Source organism: Aythya ferina, assembly GCF_964211825.1.
Source record: "Aythya ferina genome assembly, chromosome: 2".
NCBI classification, from domain to species: Eukaryota; Metazoa; Chordata; class Aves; order Anseriformes; family Anatidae; genus Aythya; species Aythya ferina.
Genome location: NC_140297.1, coordinates 14477930 through 14501709, shown reverse-complemented (window position 1 = coordinate 14501709; position 23780 = coordinate 14477930). Strand labels below are relative to the sequence as shown.

The window sequence follows — 23780 nt, the reverse complement described above, 5'->3', positions numbered from 1 at the left end:
AGATGTTATTAACTAGGTAACAGTTAAGCTTCCTGCCAGATCCTGAAGATTTGCTCATAGGGAAAACGAGCTGCCTTTGCTTACGTTAGGGAAAGCCACTCCCCCCCCCCAACCTTTTTTTTTTTTTTTTTAGTGGGAGGGATATATCTTCTTTATTAAATTAAAAATCCAGACTAATATTTAACATTACTGTCCAGTCATTGTAAACAACTAAGGCAGAATATGTAGGAAATGATTGTATTAATAGTGAATATAGGACTAAAGCTTGTATGTCATTAATCATACAATGAAGAAAAACGTCATTTTAGATGGAGGTTAGGGCTATATCCCTTAAAGCTAATTGTTTGATTGATTTTAATTTGAAACAGGAGGAAGGTTACAATATTATAGATAGGATAGACTTTAATTAAAGTTGTAGTGTAATGCGTATTAATACTGATACACCTATACAGAGGATTTTAAGTGGTTGACAACAGGTTTTTTTTTCTTTGAATCTTAAAAGGAAAACAATCTTTCAGAATTTTATTTTAGTGTGGAGTGATTATGAGACATGAGAGAAATTATCTGGTAGGTGCTACGTTAATAACTTTCTTACAACTAATGTTTTAGAAAACCATTGTTTTGACCTACTCAATTTTATTCTTCATATTTATTGAAGTACTTCAGTGTTCATGCTGAAGTGATATGTGAGATAATACAGGAAATAAACAGCCTGTATGGCTCAGGCTGTATAAATCTGAGAGTTTATGAAAAGGCTCTAAAGACAGTGATACCTGGACCAGATTGTGAAATTCAGAATTTTCGCAGCATGCACAGTCTTGAGCTGTGTGCGAGCCCACGTAAGGTGATGTGACTGTACCATGGCACTGTGGGTGCCAGTGGCTGCAAGTGACCTTTGCCTGTGAGTTTAATAATTCCTATGGTTATGTTTACGGAAGGTTCTTAATCTTGTAACGTGTATGAATTATGATATCAATAGGCTACAATGTATCTTCAGTTAGCCTTCACATAGAAGTTTCATGCCAACCTGAATATTTTAAAAGTAGCTATGTATTTGTTGTGGTTGTTTTGGTTTTGTAGACTGCAGTTAGACCTTTGTAATTGGGATGGGGAATTTCTGCAGCATAGTTACTCAAGACCCAGTTTTCCAACATGCAGCCATATTTTCAAAAAGCAGTGGGTTTTAGCTTACCTAGAAGTAGTGTCCTTCTAGGGTAAACTTGAATTCAGTGGCTGTCAAAAAAAAATAATAAAGAAAGAAAAGCAGCATAAAAATCTCCAGTTTTTATTCTTCTTTGCTAAAGATTAAAAATAAGTAATCGTCTTTGTTGACTCAGAATATACGCAGTCATAGGTGGAAAATATATTTCAATTCTTGAGTTTTCACGTATGCCATCTCTTAATTATGTTCAGCATTTCACTGACGTATATAATGCTTGCTGCTGTTCTTCTGATTTAATGTAGATCATCTAAAAACAGTCCTTTCCCTGTACTGTACTTTATAAAATACTAGGAATAACTTTTTATTGGAATTTCTGCTGTGCTGATGCTGTTTTCATAGCTGTTAGCTAACAGTTGCTGGACTGCAGCAGCTGGAAAAGCTTTGGGAAAGAGATGCTGATAATAAAAGCAGTAAAATAAAACATTTTTGATAGTGTTCTGCAATCAGTAAAGGATTAAGCTACAATTCAGAACATAAAACCCGTTTGTTCATGAAATGAAGTCTGGCTCTTGCCCGGTAAATTTTCTGTGAAATGTTTTCAGTGGGATGAAAATACGTGCGTGTTGGTTTTTAGGTTTGCTTTTTTGTTTGTGTTTTCAGCAGTAGGTTATCTGTGACATATGGCTTTGGGTAACAAAATACTTCAAGGCCTGTATGAAGTGAATTAATTCTGACTGTAGTCGTACAGGAAGAGGTTGCAATGACTGTGATGCCCGTACATAGTCATCATTTAACCTGCCCTGGTGGGTGAGCTTTTCTGAAGCTTATGGAGGTATTCGTAGATGAACCAGATACAGATTCAAATGTGAAAGCTGTGTGGATGTTCCCAGTTTACTAAGGAACAAACACATTTTCTACTTTTTTATTGTTATATTGAATACATATATACAAATGAAATGCTGTAATAAGATAAATATTTTGAAAAATTATGGTGGAAAACTTGGTGAAAAGTCTCCCCAGGGTTGTCCGGTTTGGTGCATTTCAGTGGCCTTTCAATTAGCTTGTACCTAGCGAAAGAGTTGATGAGTTATAACTACGAGAAGGCAGGAATGTTGAAAGAAGTTATGAATTTGATCTGAATTGGTGCTGGCACGGAGTGTAAAACTTCTGTTTGCAGGAATAGCCAGACAGGTATAACTGCTTAACTTGTGGGGTCCTGCCGGGAAGGCAGGCTGTTAAATCCGGCCAGTAGGACCCCATTAGAGGAATGCAGGTGTGAAATCTGCTGCTCTGTGTCATTTCACTGGGTCCCTCTCTACCTGCATGGTCTCAGGTTGGCACGCAGGTAAAGCAGTGTTTTCATGCCTCTATTCCGTGTGGACCCAGAAGGAGCTGAGTGGGACGCAGCGCCCTTAGCTTGCAGCCAGCTGGGACAGCTGGAGGAGGCGCTCGGCCTGGCTCGCCGAGCCCTGCTTCCAGTGCCTGAACCCAGTTGATCTGAGCCTGCAGGAACTCAATTTTCTGCCTCTGACAGCCCCTAGCGGTGCCACTGCCTCCTGCGGTCTGAATTCCTGCCCCAGCACCGCGCGCAGTTGGGAGCGCGTCTGTGGGGCGCGCTGGGCTCTGTAGGTCCCGTATCCCTGTACCCCCGCCTGTGTTCTGTTGGGACTTGCACGGTTGCCATGGCAATGCTTGTGACTTGTCACTTGTTCCATGTTACACCTTCAGTGCAGAGAGTGGTAGGAGAGAGGGAGCCGAAGAGAACCTTGTTTTAACACACACACATCTTCCGTTATGACTAAGAGTGCCAAGAGATATGGAAAAGCAACCGTAAGGTAACTGCATTTCTATACAGCAGATAACATTTAGAAGCTTTCTCTATCCAGTTTAAACTCGAAGTTTAAGTTGAGGGTCAGGGAGTTGTTTATTCTTCTCTGAAACTTGCCCTAATTTTAAAACCTGCAGAATGAGAAGAATGGCTGAGGGTCTTAAGCCCCAAGCAGTTTACAGATGGTTGGAGTACAGATCCCAGACTGGGGTCAGTCTCAGCAGAGCCTTTAGAGGGCTGTGCCAGCACGTGGCTGCTGGGAGACACAAGAGACCTGCTGCAAGCAGTGCTGGTGGGCTTTGAAGGAGCATAGTGCTTGCCAACCCTTGGCCAGCTCTGCTCAGGACCCCAGGGCTCTGCTCATTCCTCCCCTGAGAACCATTTCTAGAACTGCCCTTCCTCACAGCTTTCCAAAGCACACATTTTGTAGCTTCTGGCTATGTGAATGAATATTTAATATAAGTCAGTGGGAAGAAAGGACTTCAATTAATCTGACAAGTTTGAGAAAGATCTGTGTGTTTACTGTTAGTTGTTAGTTTACTGCTCCAAATATAAAAGAATCTCATAGGGCTCTTTTCTCCCTAGATGCCTGATAAACCGTAATTCGGCAAAATTTATATATGTGTGTACTTACTTTTAGACAGATGACCATGGAAATGGTTGAATCGCAACAAGATGAAAATACAGTGGATTCTCTGCCAGACAGAGATGCTGTTCATGATCAGAGTCAGCCAGGCGAAAGTCATATTTCCTCAGTACCTCAGGTAAGTTGAAATGTGGAAAGATGAGAAGAATCAATAAAGTGACATTCAGAAATGTTATGATTCTTTTATTGTTGATGATGAAATTACCAACTTGTATGGTGTTGTCATATGCTGTAAGTCTTGTGATTAAAGAGGAAAAATACCAAGCGTATACTACAAACCATACCTGCTGCATTTAACAAAAGGCCAGTCAGGTCTGTTAAAAGGTGATACTTCTAGGAGATTGGTCTTTGCAGAATGATCATTAGGGATCCTTTACACTTTTCACAGATGATCATATGTATTTGTTATGCAGATGAGGATAGAGTCCTAAAGAATTGAGGTGGCTGCAAGATCAAACAGCGGAAATGTGTGCCTTGAAGATGTGTTGCAAAACAAAAGTGAAAATGAATAAAAATAGTCATTGCTCTTTCCTACTTCCATTTTTTTTATAGCTTCTGTTTAGTCTTGCAAGTACAATTGTGCTTGTTCTGTTTCATCTCTGTGCATGTGATGACAGTATCTGGGTTTCTAAAATGTACATGTTCTACATAGTAATCGTACCTGGATACTTCTTTGGCAGTTAATGGATAAAAATGACAAAATAACAATTCTCAAACATGAAAATAAGCACTGAAAAGTTCAGCACTTGAGAGAATGTTCTTGCCAGTGCTAAGATTTATAGCTTCAGGATGTTGTGTAGACCCCTTTGAAGAATCTTCAAAACAGCTTTGTGAAATAAAGGAACTGAGTTAAAAACAAACAAACAAACAAAAAAACCCAACAACTTTAGAGAAATTCTTCAACATCAAAAGTTAGAAGTTAGTAAGATTTCTGTCTGAACTATAAGGGAGGGATGCTCCATTATTTCATGCCATGTATGTGGCATGTTAGATACTCAATTTACATTATAGGTTTATTTTCAAGAGTGAATGCAACTGGGTTTTTCTGGGTCTTCAGACACCAAGTAGAACCCTTGTTTGTTTTTTCTAACCTATGGTATTGGGTTGTGGTTTTGATATCTACATCCCTGGGAATCCTGTGTTTTTTTGTTTGTTTGTTTTCCTTGAATGGAGTATGAAACCAATTTTTTTCATTATTTTTTCTAATGCTGATTTCACCCCTTTATTTCATCTTTCTTTGATGGTTCAAATTCAGTGGTTCAAATTTGATGGTTCAAATTCATTTCTTTGATGGTTCAAATTCATTTAACTTAGCAGATTTTACATGTAAACCATTAGCTTATACAATAGTCTTCTGGTGTCTCGGTACTTGAGTACTGAGTGGTGGTAACTGATGAGGTTCAGCCATACTGGGCAGGGCCCCTAGGTCTTTCAGTTAAAAGCAATAACTCTTGAAGTACTGATGAGGAGAATAGCCTGGAGTGTACATCTCTGCGTTCCTTAGACCTTCTGACCAAAAGGAGGAGCCGGGGCAGAGCTCAGAGGTGCTCCCAGCTGGAGTCTGTGTCCCTGTGTGGGCCTTCCAGAAAAGCGGCTTCAGCAGCGTGGCGCCGCTGAGGAAAATGGCGGAGCCAGGAGGCCTCCAACAGGCAGCCCCTGGAGCCCCCGGTGGTGGCCACTGACCAGAGGGGGTCCTGCCAGCCAAGGCCAGGCCACTGTGCTCCTTCTGCCACCCCTCAGCCTTTGGGACACCCACTGCTGGCCTTGAGCTGCTAGAAAGCTGTGCCCACCCCCTTGGCACCCTGAGGCTCAGTTGCCACCGTGTTTCGGTGGGTCTGCCTGACCCGGGAGGAGAGCTTATTGCTGAGAAGGGGGAAAGGCCTGGTTTTGCAGGGAGCTTTGGCTGAAGATGAGGAGGACGCTTGTAATTTACATTCCCACCTGGCATGTTCTGCAGGTGAGAGGTTGTCCCAGTGAAGGTTAGGGAGCCGTGGTGAGAGAGGAAGCAGGGACTTTTTGGGATGAGGAACATCCCCACCTGCTTCTGCTGGGTGCGGGATGGGAGACTTGGGGCGCTTCTGAGGGATTCATGGCTGTGAAGCTGGTCTGGCACCTGTGAATTTGGGACGGAAGGGCACAGATAGCTCCTTCTCCCTCTTTTACCTCTGGAGAAGTGCAGTTAAGAGAAGGCAGCCACTGAATGTGACTGTCATATAGCTTTCTCCAACTTCCAGTCATCTCTCCTAGTAATTTTCTTGAAGTTGTGCAGGAATGTGAGGGAAGTAGGATGAGTTAGTGCCTACCAAGAGGTAAAATGTCTGCTTGTTGAACTTGAGGGTTGTTTTTCAGACATCTGTGTGACGTGTTTATTTTTTTTCCAACCAGATATTTGTTCAACCTTCTCTTTGTTCAGTCAGAAGTAAATAATTTTCATAAATTATCTTTTAATACTCAGTTTGTGGTTCTGTGTATGTTATCAAAGAATGCCAGGATGGTTGAGGCAAGCAGGGACCTCTAGACCAATAGCCCTGCTCAAGCAGGCTCAGCCAGAGCAGGTTGCCCAGGATTGTGTGAAGGTGGGTTTTGAATATCTCCAAGGATGGGTAGTCCACAACTTCTCTGGTTGGCCTGTACCAGTATTTGACTTCTCTCACAGGGGGGAAAAATAAATTTCTTGTGTTCAGGTGCAATTTTATGGTTATTAATTTCCTTGGCCTTTTGTTGAATTAATACTTTGTCCAGGGAATGATGAGCAAAATGCTGAAGAATATAACTGTGTAGGAGTATATTTTCCTCCTCTGGAGTTCAGGCTTTTTAGAGAAACACCTGGCAACTAGTGTGATAAAGGCCGACCATGGAATTCAGTGTGGTGATCGTATGAAAAGAGCAGGCACTGTTTTTGTGCTGAAGCATTCTTGGTGTCTTCCCTCTGAAACCAGTGATCCTGTTTGGCTGGAGAACTGTGGTGTGGTGGGATAATCTCCAGTGCTATGGGGACCTCTCATAATTTATTAGCAGAGACAAGAGCTTTTTTTTTTTTTTTTTTTTCTTATGTTGTGTAATAGATACTGTTATATGCTCTTGCAATTTTTGATGATGAAAGTAAAACTTCTTTTTTTTCTGCAAAAGCAAAAATTAGCAAATCAGAAACTAGCAAAATGAGATAAATTTTTCATCCATTGAGGCAAAACTGACAATTTCTGCTTTTAAAGGGATATTTTTATAATAAAATTAATTAATATAGATCAAGATAGGTATGCAAGAAATTCAGCTGCAGATGCTAAGTCCCAGCCACCAACAGAATTATGTAAGAAAATATTTATAAAAGTTTTGGTTGTCTTTAGAAGCTGTTTGAACTGTGTAGAACACCCATACGAGAAGCTCGATGCCTTTTCCTCAGTGAAGAGCAGAGGTGTGAGGTGGAAAATGTCTCCGTGGGTTTTGTCTCATATGCACAGGTGATCTGCTAATACATATAGGGCTGCTCTTAGAAAAATAAGTTAATTTGGACTGAAATGTTCTCGTAATATTGATGATAACATTTGGAACAGTTACATGTGCATTGTTATTTAAATTAATGTTCATTTTGCTGCATTTTTAGAGGCTGTATAGCATTCTGTGGTGTACTGTGCTCAGCTACATAAATATACTATGTGTAACTATAAATAAATAAGAGCAATATACTTAGAACTTTTTTTCAATTTTGACAAAGTACTTTTTTTTTATTATTTAATCCTGCATCCTGGATAAGTTCTTTGAATCAGTTTTTGCATTTGTTATATTCCATCTATTATTAGGGCTGTGTTTGCTGCCTTGATCTGAAATGTTTTCTGTTGACCTCACAGTGCTGGCCCTGAACAAGGCATGGGTCAGGATTTACAATGTGAAAACTGCTGTCAGAGGGATTAGGAGGGACCTTTATGATGCAGGCAGTGCAGAGCTGTTGGGAGCCGGGACTGCTCAGGTTTAGCACATCAAGGACGTTTACCTTTTGGGCTCGCAGCATGAAATGTTACATTAAATCTTGCTCCCAGGAGACTGAGCACTATAGAAGTTCTCCACAGTGTGAATATGGCTTTAAAACCAGCCTGCCAAGTGCAAGTCCAGGGCATTTAGGAAAATTGATGTTAGAGCATTACGAACCTGCAGCTTTGTCACTGTTTTGTGCTTCTTCAAGGGTATCCTGTCGCCAAGTGGCTGAGATCAGTCAAACCTTGACTTCCTTAAAGCTAGGAGTTTCCTTTTTGGTGTTGGCCTTGCAATTGGCCAAAAGTTCCCTATCTTCAGCTTTTCCTCATGAAGGTTAGGCAGTGCCTGAGCGTGACAAGTCCTGTGCTCTTCTAGTAGGTGAACCCACAAAGGGTTTGTTCTTTTCCAGAAGCGCTCCTCTCATTACTTCTGGAGACCTTGCAGCTTTTAAATTCTACAGCTGAGACACAAATCAGCTGGAACTGTGCGAGGTGTACTTCCTACTAGCCATGTTTGAGGCACGGAAGGTTGAGTGTCAGTGTGAGCTCTGCAGTACTCTGTAGGGGAAAGTTACCTGAGCTTGAGTGACAGTGCGTGTGTACGCAGGACAGCTGTTCAGTGAGCCGTGGGTCTTGAAGGCAGAGAACTGATAAGCAGCTGAACTCCTGAATGAACACGTACCTCAGTGTAAAGATAATTCATGTTTATTTTTTTGAGGGGTGGGGTGGGAGGGCGCCTCTTCTTTTGTTTCCCTCTTTTTGCAAGAGGGAGCTCTTCGATTTCCAAACATACAGAGTACGGGCCCATGCTGCCATGACAGATTACGTGGTCGGTATTTGTTGAAGCTATTGGGCTCGACTGTTGCACACGTAAGAGGCTCGACCATCAAAGGATATTGCAACATCCAAAGTCTCTTAGCAATCGCTGGGGCATAACCCTTGCACTGTTTAATCAGGTACTTGGGGTGTTAATCTTCTGCTCCCTCTCGGTGTTGCTGAATTGCTCAGGGATTGTTTTTGGTCATTGTGTTAGAAAGCCCTCGGAGTGATGGAGTTAGAAGGAGCGTTGCTCATTGCTGATGGCTGAAAGTAATGTTTTTTTGCCAGGGCTGTGTCAGTCAGTGTGTGTGCAGGATAGCCTCAAATGGCCAAAGTATCTTGGCAAACACAGGACTGTTCAATTTGAAACAATTCAAAGTGAAATGCGAATCAAAATAATTTTTACAGTTTAAAAAATTTGTAGAAGACATGCAAAACATGAAGTTAGAAATGAAGTCATAGTTCTGGAAAACAAACCTAAGACAAAATAGTCACAGAATACTATACTACGAAGTATAGTTCGTAGGGACTGCGATAACATGAATGTGAACACCACCTAACTTTCAGAAATTGGTGGGAACTCAGCCGTGATCACATCAAATTGAGATGTTTAAAGTAGATATAAATGAGCAAGCAAATCACTTTTGGTTTTTGAACCAGCTTTAAAGATACTATTGTCTCTCCTCCCCCTGCACCCTCCACCTCCACTTAATCTCCTATCTGAATTAACGGGAACAAAACAATTCATCCTGCGATACTGTCAACTTTAGACTAAGGGTATTAGCTGAGTGATTTTTTTCTATTATTTTTTTCCCTCCTTGTGTGGTTAGACTGAATGAATAAGTAGCTTCTAAATGACTACAGTGTTTCTTAATTCTGAATACTGGCTTACTTCCTGCTTATATGTGCCTGACCCATTGTGTACCAAACACAGGAACTAATCAACTGTGTATGTAGTGCAGTGTGGTGTTTGTGCTCAGCATGTTCTTCCTGATACCCTAGAGAATTGTAGCAGATTACTGCTATCTGTGAGCGCTGCAAACTGAGAGGTTTGGTGAAATTGCCTTTGTAATGTTTTGAAAAGTTAGCATGCTTTGTAAATGTTTAGACTGCTCCATGCTCCTTCCTTGAAGCTGGGGTTTGGGATGATGTCAGCTTTGCCTGGCAGAAAATAGACCGTGATCTTCAGGACGTTCAAGATGTTCTAGATCTCAAATATGTATTCTGATAATAGCGTTTGTATTTGGTTTATAGACAGGGAAGAGAGCTTGTGTATCCTATTTACGTGTTGCCATTTAATGCCATTTAAGGAATGACTGCTTGCATTTAGGGATTAAAAATGTCCTCAATTGTTTTATTTCCTGAAAATCTCTTCAGTTTACTACAACAATCGAGCAATTGCATAGTGAATGTGGACAAGCTCTTGTCCATTTGCTAGAAACGTTGCTTCTTTGAGATAATATGAGCCAACATCTGTTCTTCTTGATAGCAGTATGTCTTAATAGGAGATAAACATTTTCTTGTGCCTTAAGGAATGTTTCCCAGACGAGCAATGGCTTACTGATCATAAATAAAATGTCATTTAATATTAGGAATTTAAAAACAACAAAACCCCCAAAAAACATCTTCAGTGTGAATATAGAAAAATACAAAATACTTTAATTTTTATTTTTATTTTTTTTTTCAAATTTGACATTAATCATGTTTTTTCTTCTCACTCTCATCTGCTTTTACCTCCACTGCTCGTACCAGCTACCTTCTTGGGCTGAGAACCAAGCTAGGAAAGGGAAGATACCAGCATCTTAGATATGACTCAGGGCATATTCTTGCACACACGGAAGTTAGAAATTAAGTTTTCAATGCAGTTTACTTTCAAAAAGACTCATCTATTTTTATCGTATGACTTTATGAAGTTGTAATTTTTTTCCTTTTCACTCTGAGTTTCAGGATCACAGAATCACAGAATCACAGAATTTTCTAGGTTGGAAGAGACCTCAAGGTCATCGAGTCCAACCTCCAACCTAACGCTAACAGCCCTCCACTAAACCATATCCCTAAGCTCTACATCTAAGCGTCTTTTGAAGACTTCCAGGGATGGTGACTCCACCACTTCCCTGGGCAGCCTGTTCCAATGCCTCACAACCCTTTCTGTAAAGAAGTTCTTCCTAACATCTAACCTAAAACTCCCCTGGCTCAACTTAAGCCCATTCCCCCTCGTCCTGTCACCAGGCACGTGGGAGAACAGGCCAACCCCCACCTCTCTACAGCCTCCTTTAAGGTATCTGTAAAGAGCAATAAGGTCACCCCTGAGCCTCCTCTTCTCCAGGCTGAACAAGCCCAGCTCCCTCAGCCGCTCCTCGTAGGACTTGTTCTCCAGGCCCCTCACCAGCTTCGTCGCCCTTCTCTGCACCCGCTCAAGCACCTCAATGTCCTTCTTGTAGCGAGGGGCCCAAAACTGAACACAGTACTCGAGGTGCGGCCTCACCAGAGCTGAGTACAGGGGGACGATCACCTCCCTAGCCCTGCTGGTCACGCTGTTCCTAATACAAGCCAGGATGCCGTTGGCCTTCTTGGCCACCTGAGCACACTGCTGGCTCATATTCAGCCGACTGTCCACCATCACTCCCAGGTCCTTCTCTGCCTGGCAGCTTTCCAACCATTCCTCTCCCAGCCTGTAGCTCTGCTTGGGGTTATTGCGCCCCAGGTGCAGGACCCGGCACTTGGCCTTGTTAAACTTCATGCAGTTGACCTCAGCCCATCGGTCCAGCCTATCCAGATCCTCCTGCAGAGCTTTCCTACCCTCAAGCAGATCGACACACGCACCTAACTTGGTGTCATCTGCGAACTTACTGAGGGTGCACTCAATGCCCTCGTCCAGATCATCGATGAAGATATTAAAGAGGACCGGCCCCAGCACCGAGCCCTGGGGGACGCCACTAGTGACTGGCCTCCAACTGGACTTGGCTCCATTCACCACGACTCTTTGGGCCCGGCTATCCAGCCAGTTTCTAACCCAACGAAGCGTGCGCCAGTCCAAGCCAAGAGCAGCCAGTTTCTTGAGGAGAATGCTGTGGGAGACGGTGTCAAAAGCCTTGCTGAAGTCAAGGTAGACCACATCCACAGCCTTTCCCTCATCCACCCAGCGCGTCACTCTGTCATAGAAGGAGATCAGGTTCGTCAGGCATGACCTGCCTTTCATAAAGCCATGCTGACTGGGCCTGATCGCCTGCTTCCCCTTCAAGTGCTGCATGATGACTCTCAGGAGGATCTGCTCCATGAGCTTTCCTGGTACTGAGGTCAAACTGACAGGCCTGTAGTTTCCTGGGTCTGCCCTCCGGCCCTTCTTGTAGATGGGCGTCACATTTGCTAGCCGCCAGTCGATTGGGACCTCCCCCGATAGCCAGGACTGTTGATAAATGATGGACAGCGGCTTGGCCAGCTCCTCTGCCAGTTCCCTCAGTACCCTTGGGTGGATCCCATCTGGCCCCATCGACTTGTGCACATCTAAGTGCCGTAGTAGGTCACCAACCAGTTCTTCATGGATAATGAGGGCCACATCCTGCTCCCCATCCCCTTCCACCAGCTCAGGGTACTGGGTATCCAGAGAACATCCGGTATTGCCACTAAAGACTGAGGCAAAGAAGGCATTGAGCACCTCCGCCTTTTCCTCATCTCTTGTAACTAAGTTTCCCCCCGCATCCAGTAAAGGATGGAGATTCTCCTTAGTCCTCCTTTTTGTGTTGATGTATTTATAGAAACGTTTTTTGTTATCTTTAACGGCAGTAGCCAGATTGAGCTCCAGATGAGCTTTGGCCTTCCTAATTTTGTCCCTGCACAGCCTCGCTACTTCTTTAAAGTCCTCCTTAGTGGCCTGCCCACTTTTCCAAAGCTTATAAACCTTCTTTTTCCTCCTAAGATCAAGCCACAATTCTCTGTTGAGCCAGGCCGGTCTTCTTCCCCGCCAGCTCGTCTTTGGGCACGTGGGAACAGACCGTTCCTGCGCCATTAAGATATCCTTCTTGAAGAGCGCCCAGCCTTCCTGGACCCCTCTGCCCTTCAGAACCGCCTCCCAAGGGACTCCACCAACCAATGTCCTGAGCAGCTCAAAGTCAGCCCTCCGAAAGTCCAATACAGCGGTTTTACTGGTCCCCTTCCTGGCCTCGCCAAGAATAGTGAACTAGGATGTTTCATCACAAAGAGCTTGAGATCAATCTTAGTGTTTTCCCTTTTGCTTCAGTATTTGTTTCTGATGACAATTTTAGCAGTAAGAGAATAAAACGTGAGTTATTTCTTAGTCTGTGGATGCTTAACTATCTCTTAGCATGTTCAGCATCAATACAGGTGATTGAGAGCCAGGGGCTGGGCAAAGCTGCTTGTGCTCTGAAATGTCATCAGAAAAAGGGCTCAGGTGTCTTCCTATACAGAATGGGGATACCATTTTCTTCAGCTCTGCTGAGTTTAAAGATTTTTCTGTACTTTATTTTAGTTGTATCAAAGTACTTCAACTCTGTCCTGATACTGTGAAATACGTAAAGTGAATTTATTAAACTAAAACAATTTACAAATCCATGCATTGCTTTGTTGAACACTTTTTTCTTTCCTATTATCGCATCCCTCGAGACATGTGTCTGAAAACCAAAAGTTGAAGCTAAGCTTCCAGCTTAACAAAGCAAAAACAAAACAATTGTGGATATTTTTTGGACTGAGAACATTCTGCTCTGTATCTTGTTGCTGCAGCATACCACTTGAATGAATATTGGTATATTTGGTTACGTTTCTTGAGCTTCTTCCTAGCCTTCATGCTAGCGGCAGCAGATTTACTCCGTGATAGCTTAGGGTTGTTTTTGATTGAAAAGAAAATGTGAAGTCTCTGGGGGGAAGGGGGAAAAGATGAAGATTTGCAGTTTGGTAGGGCTCAGTTTTCCACACCTTTTGGAGAGATACCATGTTTTTCCTATGAAGACTTGTGTACTTGCGTGTGAGATAAGCACGCCTGCTCCAGCTGTTCTGGGTACGGCATCAGAACCAGGTTGTTTTAGTATCGCTTCTAAAAGCCTTTACTGAAATCTTGCGGTGTGTTTCTTAAACATGATGGTTGTAACTTTTGCAGGTTTCTGTAGCTGCATCAAGTGCTGGAAGAGGATCTCCAGCAGTAACTCTTGTGCAGTTGCCTTCTGGTCAAACTGTTCATGTCCAGGGTGTCATTCAAGCCACACAGCCCTCAGTCATTCAGTCACCACAAATGCAAGCTGTTCAGGTTAGCTCTTTTATTCTTCTGTTTTCATGAATATTTGGTGCTTCATTACTCATGCCCCTGCTCTCATCTTCAGCTTCTCTTCATTCCTGCCAGCGCTGGGAGATTTACTCGTGCAGTTGTAGGAAGGTGGGGGTGGGGAGGGCGGTGGCAAGCAGCCAGCTAGTAGCAGCTCTGCAAGCATTGTGTAGCGATTCCTTAATGCTTCCTGTTTATTTCTTAAGAAATTGTGTCTTGGAACCCTGAACTTTTGCAACAGCAAATTTGTGTAATAACATGACCTTGTTTTAGCGTACCTTGCAGTTCTTCCGTTTCGTTCAACTCTGCGATCGTCCTGATTCGAATGGAAATTTGCAAGTGTCTCTTGTACTGTATTTCTGAAAGCATCTGGATGTGGTGGAAGTAAACATAGCTTCAGACGATTCCTTGTTGGTGTAGCAGGCTCAGTCAGAGCATCTGGTATTGCTTTCTGTGGGCGTGTAAATGTAAAGAGCAAAAATAAGGGCAGCTTCAAAATATTTATTTGGCAAGTCTTCACATTTAAACCTGCTGATGTTAGAAAACAGGGACCAGTGCAAAATGCTTAGAGAGTTTTCAGAGCTTTTAAGTAGTGAAACAGACTGGAGAGAATGACTTTGCACTCTTTTGCAAATGACTAGGCAAGCCTCCCATTAGTGTTTTTCTTGTAGGCAGGAGTGTCTTTGATCTGCTTTTCTTAAAAACTGATTGCAAAATGAAGGCTGAATTGGTTCTTGCAAGTAGAACTGATAATCTCTAAGAAAGGCTAGATAACAGCTACATGTGAAGTGTTTACCTGCAGTCCTTGCAACATAGGAAGGAAAAGACAAGTGTATTGTCAGGCTTCTTGAGAAGCCGCTTTTAACCTTTTTAGTAGCTTTCAAGTATAATAGATAAAAAGGCATATGTACGTATATTTATCCTGGAGACTAGAAAACAAGAATAAAACCTTAACCAGGTATTAAGTAGTTTATTTGTAGGCACAGATGATGGGCCATGGTAAAGTTTGGAAATCCTAGGTCTCTCTTGAAAAAGTGCAGTAGATGGCAAAAGGCTTGGGTTTGGTCAGACTTGAAGGCAAATTGGGGTATTCAAAAACTGAATGCTCTTTTTCTGGAATTGTTTCTAACTATAATTTGCCAGGGTGAGCTTTATCAAATAATCATGTTATAGTCATTCCCAGATTCTGTCACTGCTCTTCTTTAAGTTGGTGTCCTTGGGGCATACATACAGTAAGAGTCCTTGCTTCAGAGCTCAGGGGGAGGAATTTCTCCAGAATGTCTTGACAGCTGCTGCTGTGTTGTCTTAGGGGGTGGAGATCGACTGTGTTGTATTGAGTCAACCCTGTGCTCTCTTTCCTGAAGGAACAGAGATGGGAAAGCTGTGTCCTGGTTAATACTAACTTGTTAGTTCCAGGCTTTTGCTTTGCTTTCACTTGAGCATGTTAATGGCGAATAATGTGACCCTCCCAGAAGGGCTTGAAGATGCTTGAAAAAAGCCCTGTGAAGGACTCCAGTACAGCATTACAGAGGTTGCCTAGGCTCTTCTGTGATCTTCTTAAGCACTTTATCCTGCCACCTGGCACTTCCTCCAGATTGCTTGGCTTTAACTTAGTGTCCTGCTTCTGCCAGATAGTGGGAGACTTGGAAAATGGTATCAGTCTGCTTAAATAAATAAATAAAATACATAAATAAAAATATCTTGAAGGCTGACGTTAAAGCCTGTGTGACCTCTCCCTCAGACACCTGCAGCTTTAAGCTGGAAGGCATTTAATTTTTTTTTCTTGTAACACTATTGCTTTCTGGATGACAAAATGCTTATCTGCATTGTGTTCTGTGTTCTGTTGTTGTTGTTTTACTTGTAGAAAGGCTTGCAATTCAGATTATTTGACTTTGCTACTTGCTTCTTCCCTGTAATACATCAGGTATTGACAGAGGAACATGAGCTCATGGCTGTTGTGAGCTATATTTGTTCAAATGCAGAACATCGTGTTAAGGCTGGAGCAGTCAGACTGATGGCCAGGAGAAATGGCACTGGTTCCCCTCTGTGAGCCTCGTGGACATGGCTGCTTGCTATTAGAAGAAACAAACATTACATTTTTCTCTCCTATCCTGATGAACTTCTGACACTTCTTGCAGAAAACTTCCTCTTCCACATAAAAACGCTTCCATTTCCTTATTTTCTTACCATCTTATCAAAGTGCTGCTGTTCCTGACTTCTTGGTTGCCTTCACAATCAGGAAGAGGTGGCCATTAGTAACTCTATATGTAAGTGCAATGAGAATGTTTATAAAGACCCCAAGATCTTGTTTTCCTGCTGTTTGTCCTCAAACCATTTTTTTTTTAATTATTTTTATCCCATGGAGTGAAAGCTCTCTTTGAGTTATGCTGCCCAGGCTCTTGGCTGTGTAATGGTGCCTTTAAAGGTTTATGCCAGAGGCTTGAAGGTTGATCCATGAGCCGATCCACGTAGGGCACTGGAAATGCCTTTCAGATCTCTTTGGTCAGCATTGATTCATCCTGCAAAAGAACGAATACAAACATCTTGAAGCTGTCGTGTTTCCCCAGTCAGCTCTGAAGCCTGGTTTGGAGCTGTCTGCTTGTAGACATGCAGAAGTGCCTCTCATTATTTCCAGGTCTGTTTTAATTAGATACACATAATGTTTTAATAACATTCCTATCTACTACCCAGCAAAATTGAGGCTACATTTTTTTTAATTTTAATTTTTATTTTACAAAATTGGAATGCAATAAAATTAACAAGTAGAGAGAAACCCTCATTGTGCAGTAACATGTAGTTCTTTCAAGGTGCAGTTGTACAGGTTTGAGATGGAGTGACACAGGTCCATGAACTTCCTGAGCCTTCCAAGCAGTCATTTTCTGTTGGTCATGCAGGTTTTGTTTTCAGGCACCAAGTGCTGAGACCTGGCAGCCACATTACTTCTCAAGGTTTGTCTGGTCTTTCCTGAGCTGTAGAGAAGTCACCACCCAGGTGGAACACTTGAGCCTTCTAGTCACTTCACTCTTGTTTAATGACAAGAGTGCCTGTTCAGCGTTAGTTTAGAACAGTATTTAGTCTGCAACTGTATTATGGGCTTTATGTAAAAGGTAATTTTCCACACCACCATTTCCATACTGCTTCAGTTTTGGAAATCTTATACACCAATAGTTCTGAGTAGTTGCAAGAATCAAGAAATCTGCATGTTTTTCTTGTTCAGTAATTGAATTCTGTTCTGTATAATGTAATATTTGCTGGTGAAGAGTGTGATTCAGCTCCAGGCCTTCATGTATTTGTTAATTCTAAGAGAAAAGAAACTGTGAAAATAATGCTAATAAAGTCCTGAGAAAATAAAATAGATATTGTGAATTTCACAAAAGTTTCTAAAAGTTTTATGAAATTGATAAGCAGTGTATTTGTATTTATGAACGTGATGATAAGTGTAATTTAATAAATGTATATTTAAATAAACTTATCTTCTAAATAGATTTGGTGTGGTTTTGAAGAAGTTTTTGTCTTGTATACAGTTACCTAAGGTGCATTCATGCAGTATTCTGCATTTTAAATGTTTAATTTTAATTTAAAAGCTAATTGTACAATATTTTTACATTTAAAGAAATCTATATTCGATACTTTTCTTGATGTCACTAACAATGTAATGTGAATTATTTATATTTTTTCGAAATGGAAGATGTCAGCTAAGTGCCTGTGCGTTGCTAACGTCATAGTTTGTGATGTGTTGTGGAAAGAGAAGTCCAAGATCACATGATTTGTAATTTTTTTAAGAAGTGCATAAACTTCCTGTATGCAAACATGGAAGGAATTTTTAAGAATAATCTTTTTACTTTTTTTTTAATGAAGTTATAAATTTCAGAAACTTTGCTATTACAGGTAGCATCGATTGCAGATGAGTCTGCAGAATCAGAAGAGATAATTGATTCTCAAAAACGTAGGGAAATACTTTCAAGAAGGCCTTCATACCGGTAAGGACTTTTGGTTTTGTTTTTGCTGGTTTTAAAGGCAGGTTATATGTAACAGCAAAGCTGTCTGATAAAAGCCAGTGACTTAATTTCTCATGGATATGGAATTTCAAATATATGAAACTGTCTTTGTTCTCTTTTAGAAAAATTCTGAATGAACTCTCTTCAGATACTCCTGCAGTCCCGAAGATTGAAGAAGAAAAGTCGGAGGAAGAAGGAGCGCCTCCTGGAATTTCTCCAATGTCCATGCCAACCAGCCTGTATCAGACTAGCTCAGGGCAATACAGTATGTTTGCAAAGATCTGTGTTTCGTTGCAGAACACAAATAGGAACATTTTTTTTCTTCTAAAAGTTCCGTAATGAAGTAGAGATGTTTTGGTGAAGAAGAAAGAGAGCTTCTATATTTCTAAATAATCTAAATTTTTATATTTAATTTCTCCTAACGTGGGCACAACAGACATTTTAGTCTGCTCCTCTTAATGCTTGTTGATTGCTAAGCTTAGTCCTTCTAGAATTCCTACGCATTAAAAATGTGGAGGTGAGGCTCAGATGAAATGACAAATGTTGGCACTGGGTTATGTGTTGTGTGCATGTACAGTGTTATAAACCATTGCAGTTTCATGTTGCTGTGATTTGATGTGTATTAGTTTTATACGCTACATGAAAAATGACAATTGGCGAGGAGTTCCTTTTTTAAATGTAGGGGTGGAGCATGAAATTCTTTACTAATTTTGAGTTTTCATTTTTAAAACAAATCTATCTCTCAAATTGCCAACAATTAACACTCTCTTAACTGCAGAATTAAATTCAATTGTAGTCTTCAACATTTGGTACTTTATCCAAACACAGGCTAAAAGTTAGTTTCACAGTTCTATGCTCTAGTTTTTTTTAATTCCTGTGTTTATGTTGAAAGCACTGCATAACTTGCTCTCTATATCTTCTCTGTGCTTAATCGTATCTCATCTAAGGGATACCTTTCTAATAACTTTTTTTTTCCAATTATGTATTTGATAAAGCTTCATTCCTGCAGGTATTTTTTAATGTCTTTGTATGCATAGACCTGCTGAAATGCAGGTATTTTCCCTTGGATATAATGACAGCAGAATCACAAAAGGAATGTTGTTTTCTGAAACTGCTTTGAGAACAGAAGAAGTTTATTAAAACACGAACAGTAGAATATAAAAGAAGATAAAATGTCTTTTTGCATGCAGTGTTCTAGTCACCCTTGGAATTCTTCATTTATTTTTAGTTTGTACAACTGAGTTGTTATCAAGTCTGAGAAAGCAGAATGAGCATATAAAATCTGTGCTTCTGCATAGAAAGCAATTTTGCTTGGAGTTCCCAAGCTGCTTTTCTTAACGGCCCTGTAAGGTACAGACCTAAAAATCTGCTTTGTGATGTCCATCATTTGAAATGCTCTTTTCCATGGACTTCTGGTCATGCTAAATGACAGTTATCTAGTCCAGAATCTGTATTTTTTTTTTTTCCTTGGGGTGGTGGTGGTGTTAGCTTCAGAAGAGTATTCGCAGTTTAAAGACTAAAAAAGAAAGTGCTGTAGTGTCCACACTAAGCTGTAATGAGCCTTCAAACCTTAAGGATTTCTAAGAAATGAGTAAGAAATCCAAACTCCTGATAAATTCCTCTGTGAAACCAGACTTGTGGTTACAGGAGACCATTCTCACATCTTAATGGAAGGATATTTTAGTTTGAATGTTTGCATAAATAATAATGGCACGGAAGTGTGTAAAAGAATAATGAAAATCTCAGTCTCTTGTTCAAACAAACATTTACTTTTGAAAAATCAAAGAGCAGAGAGCGTCACTAACAATGTGCTTGCATTAGCAGAGTTTAAAGAAATTTAATTAAATCTCATTTATCTAAATTTAAGCCTGGCTTTAGCATGGGTCAAGCATAGAAGAATTCTGCTTCATGCTGCTTTTTCTTTCAGTGAGTTCTATTGGTAGCTTTTTTTTCAGTATATTTAAGATAACTAAATCTACAAATATTTATTTAATAAGCTTCAGACATAATGAGACCTGGCTTCAGGATGTCACAATGTCAGTCTTCATAGACCCTACTGATTGAAGCTTAAAAATACATTTTGAGAGCCTTGTCTTCCTGGAAATTGCTTTCTTACTCAATTTATTAATTAGATGTTTTTGTTTTTAAGTTTACATTTCCAAGTTAAAATGTCATATATCTTTTGCTGCAATTAAGTCTGTTCTCTCCACTTCTCGTTAGGAAAAAATACAGCCTTTGTCCTTAAAATTACTGCTGGCCTGAAGAGTTACATCTGAGGTTGAATCCAAGTGGTAGCAAGGATGGTAATCTCCTTGTAGTAGATGGAGTCTTCATTCGGAATTTAGCAAAGAAAGCTTGGCTGTTGGCTTCTAGTTCTGACAGCAGGCCCAAAAAGCACAAATGTGCAGCATTTCTGAGCAGCTGTACTGCTGCCTGCCTGGGGTCCCCTAAACCCAGGAAGGCTGTGTGGGATTGGAACATCTCCCGTGCTGACTTCTGGCTGGGTGTAGTGCAGAAGGTCACTACATAGATCTATTTTATCTTTATTTCTCAGTGTCTGCTTATCATCGCTGTATCTGAGTACCTCTCTCTCCTTGAGCAGTGTTGGTGGCCTGGGTTCTCCTGTGTAGGCAGCAAGCAGTTTGTTTATAAGGTTTTTGTAGTGTCCATGGCAATGAAGTGCTGGCCTTGTAGTGTCACTCCAGCTATCTCTCCTGTGGGCTGGTTTAAAATATACCATATGTCATGAAATTTGCTGAATCCTTGGTTTTCTTTATTTCTCTCTCTATTCCTGAATGGGAGAGGCAGCTTAAGAGTAGCTGAAAAGATAGTTTAGGCTGTATGTTGGTGTCGGTGGGTACGCGATAATTATTCTTGGAAGATCTTGATAACATACTTGGTTTTAAGATAAATTTACTTGGTTCTGTTATCAGCACTGATGGTTGCTCTCTGCTTACTTTTTACCAGCCAAAATGATATGTTGCCATGGTTTCCAAATACCATTTTCCTTTCCTTAGAGTTCTTGGCTTTGGCCTGTGGAAGCAGATGGACTGACAGGCATGACCAGCTAGATGAAATGTGGGTTTACATCCATCACCTTGTGATTTTTCTGTAAGAATATACACTTTTTCCGAGGGTGGTGTCTTTCTGTATGAGCCATGTAGCTGGATTTGCTACAGAACTACTCTGCTGGCTGTAGGTCTGTCACAGTGGTTATTGAATACTGAAAAAATTGGTTTGCCTCACCTGTGGTGGTGGTCTAAACACATGAGTTGTTTGCTTAGATGGAGATTGTGAATCAACTTCCTTCTTTCCTTCTTGCACAAGTGTGTCATGATGTTCTTTCTGGAATAGTGCAGGGAAAATGAAAATAACTCGTTCTTTTGCCATCTGTTTTGGTTACTTGCTGTCTTAGGAAAGGTTTTTAACAATTTTTATCAATTGCAGAATTAGGAAATACGCTGGGGGAGACCAGCTTTTCCCTGTCTTGGGAGGGAGGGAAAGATCTGATCTTTGTGAATGAGAGGTGTTGATCATACCCAGAGAATGGTGGCAGTTTCACCTTCAGTCCTAGCTAAGAGAAGCTGCCTTTTGCATCCACGTGCATGATGTACAAAACCAGGGGTTGTCTGGGAAAATCCAGTACTCTGTGAAGGCACAGTTTCAAGTAAAGCTCCAACACAAGAAGTATGTGTGCAGTGGTTGGGATTAGGGCAGTGAATAGGGTGGGAGGAGTGTCATGTTCATACTAGGGTAGGAATCAATCTCATAGGAGAGAGAGTGGAGTACATTCTCTGTTATATAAAAAGAACTGAATTGTGATCTACCTGAACAGTTGAACTGACTTTATGTAACGTGGTACTCTAATGGTATAGACATTCTTTATAATGGTATAGCACCTTTTTTTCTTGGTGCTAAATCTGTGTGAGTTCAGTCTTTGAGTAAATTTCACTTCCCTGGGAGGTACTGACATTCTGCTGGGAAGCTCGGATGCTACTGAGAACCTGCTATTGTCCTGGACCTAATGAACAACAGAGGAGACAATGATTTATTCTTACTTCTCTTTCCTCTAAGCTGCCCCCAAATGGGGCGCTTCCTGCTTTGGAGGCCAGACAAAACCAGCATATTGCTCTTTTCTTTCTTTCTTTTTTTTTTTTTTCTTCCTGCAATGTCTTACGGAGCCTGCCTGTAGCGTGCATCTGGTTGTGTGATGTTCCCCATCCTAAGGGTGGGACCAGAGGGTATGCTGAGCCTTGCCGCAGATCAAGCTCAGCCTGAGAGGAATTCCCTGTTTTACCCCAAATAGAAACTAAATTAGCTAATTGGATTTGGCCACTTTGGTAGGTGATTCTTATATTTTGAAATAAATTATCTGAGGTTTTAGGAAGTTATGGAATAGCAGCAATCTGCTAATAGCAGTTAGTGACTAGTAAGTAATCGCCTGGTAGTGTTTCAGTGCTCTGTGGAGTGTTACTGCCTTATGCTGTACTTTCAAGTTAGCATATTGTTGTCAAAACAAAACATCTGAAATCAACTGTCTACCTCCAAAATTTATGTGGGTATCTAACAAATAATGTATCAGATGATTGGAGCTGAACATTTAAAAATGTCCTCAAATATTGTGAACCTGGCCATGAAATCTGAGGAGTTGATAGTCCTGAACCTGTACTTACATATCACGTTTGTATTTGAAGTGGTCTGAGGTGGTACAATGCCAATGATTGACGTTTAAATATCTTCTCAGAGAGACATAAGCCTGTTACTTCTTGAGGACTGGATTCTCTTCTAAAAGTTTTTAATTAACATATTCCTGTTCTTGATGAGGGCAATGCTAATTTGAAAAGGCATAGACGATTAATGAACTCTGTAGGGAATTTCATTTTTGTCTAAGTATTTAATTATGATGAGCAAACTGCAGATTACACAGCATGTTTTTTGTGGGGAAAGTATATTTTTCATATTGTTGACCACACAGGAAGAAGACTCCATTCTGTTTCTTTTCACATAAGCCAGACTCTTTACAGCTTTATAAAACTTGGGAAAACGTTTTTGTCCTAGGCTTTCAGTTGAACTAAGAAAAGGAGGAAGAGTGACTGTTAGAAGAATTGTTACTCTTCTGTCTAGATGTCCTGGGTTTCATGTCATGGGATTTGATAGATTTTTAAAATAATCTTTTTATATTAGTGTAGAAAACTGCAATTCTCTAAAGCTAAAAGTTACCAGTCTTTTTTTTTCCCCTTCTTGTGTTAAAACTATTTCGGGACTTTACAGAGAAAAATATGTGCAGCAGTTTTATTTCTTCCCCTGTTAGACACATGGCATGTACTACACAACAGGCTTCATATTTGTGAAAATCAATATTAATGTTAATGTGTTTTGGGTTTCTTTCATACAATTGCTCATTCAACAAGAAGAGGACATAGAGTCCTATCAGACAGTGTTTGTTTTAAAAAGGGAGATGTGCTTTAGCATGTTGTATGTCTCTTTCTGTTGCCTAACCTGTCATTTTCTTTTTATGTTTAGTTGCTATAACTCAAGGTGGTACAATCCAGATTTCTAATCCACCCTCTGATGGAGTCCAGGGACTGCAGGCATTAACGATGACAAATTCAGGAGCTCCTCAGCCTGGTGCTACCATTGTGCAATATGCAGCACACTCGCCTGATGGCACACAACAGTTTTTTGTTCCTGGAAACCAAGTTGTTGTTCAAGGTATTGTTTATTAGTCTACTACATTTTACTTTTTTCATATTAAACTTTTCTTCCTAAAAAGCTTTTATTTTGTGTTTACATTGTAGCACTATTTAAATAACATTTCTGTATAATATGAAAGATGGTCTTACAAGGAGACTGAGTTCCTTTGTTCAGTAAAGCAGTTACTTCTTTAGATTAAAAAAGTTACGAGGAGGAAATAACAGGATAAAATCACCTACTGCTTTGAATGCTTTTGTCCATATTCTGAGACATGTTTAATTGAAGTAAAGATGGTGTTGCAGTTTGAACTGAGATGCTGAGTCTGAATCTCATTTAGTATAAGAAACAAACTTGTTTTTTCAACAGCATTCATACAACACAGGTTCTGAAGTT

General features: G+C 40.7%; 1 protein-coding gene across 22 annotated transcripts in view; it reads left to right on the top strand.

The window, feature by feature from the left end:
* CREM (cAMP responsive element modulator) overlaps window positions 1-23780 on the top strand; it is a 35519-nt gene that overhangs the window by 1451 nt on the left and 10288 nt on the right. For 2 of the 22 annotated variants that reach the window (XM_084507970.1, XM_084507959.1), the window contains exons 2-8: window positions 2891-2997; window positions 3631-3754; window positions 6981-7094; window positions 13534-13680; window positions 17584-17675; window positions 17816-17958; window positions 23217-23405. In XM_084507970.1, coding sequence (XP_084364096.1) covers window positions 2957-2997; window positions 3631-3754; window positions 6981-7094; window positions 13534-13680; window positions 17584-17675; window positions 17816-17958; window positions 23217-23405 — 850 coding nt within the window. In that variant the 5' untranslated portion in view covers window positions 2891-2956. Of the gene's footprint in view, window positions 1-2890; window positions 2998-3630; window positions 3755-6980; window positions 7095-13533; window positions 13681-17583; window positions 17676-17815; window positions 18211-23216; window positions 23406-23780 lie in introns of all 22 variants that reach the window. The other 20 variants (XM_084507979.1, XM_084507978.1, XM_084507960.1 and 17 more) reach the window with 15 other exon arrangements.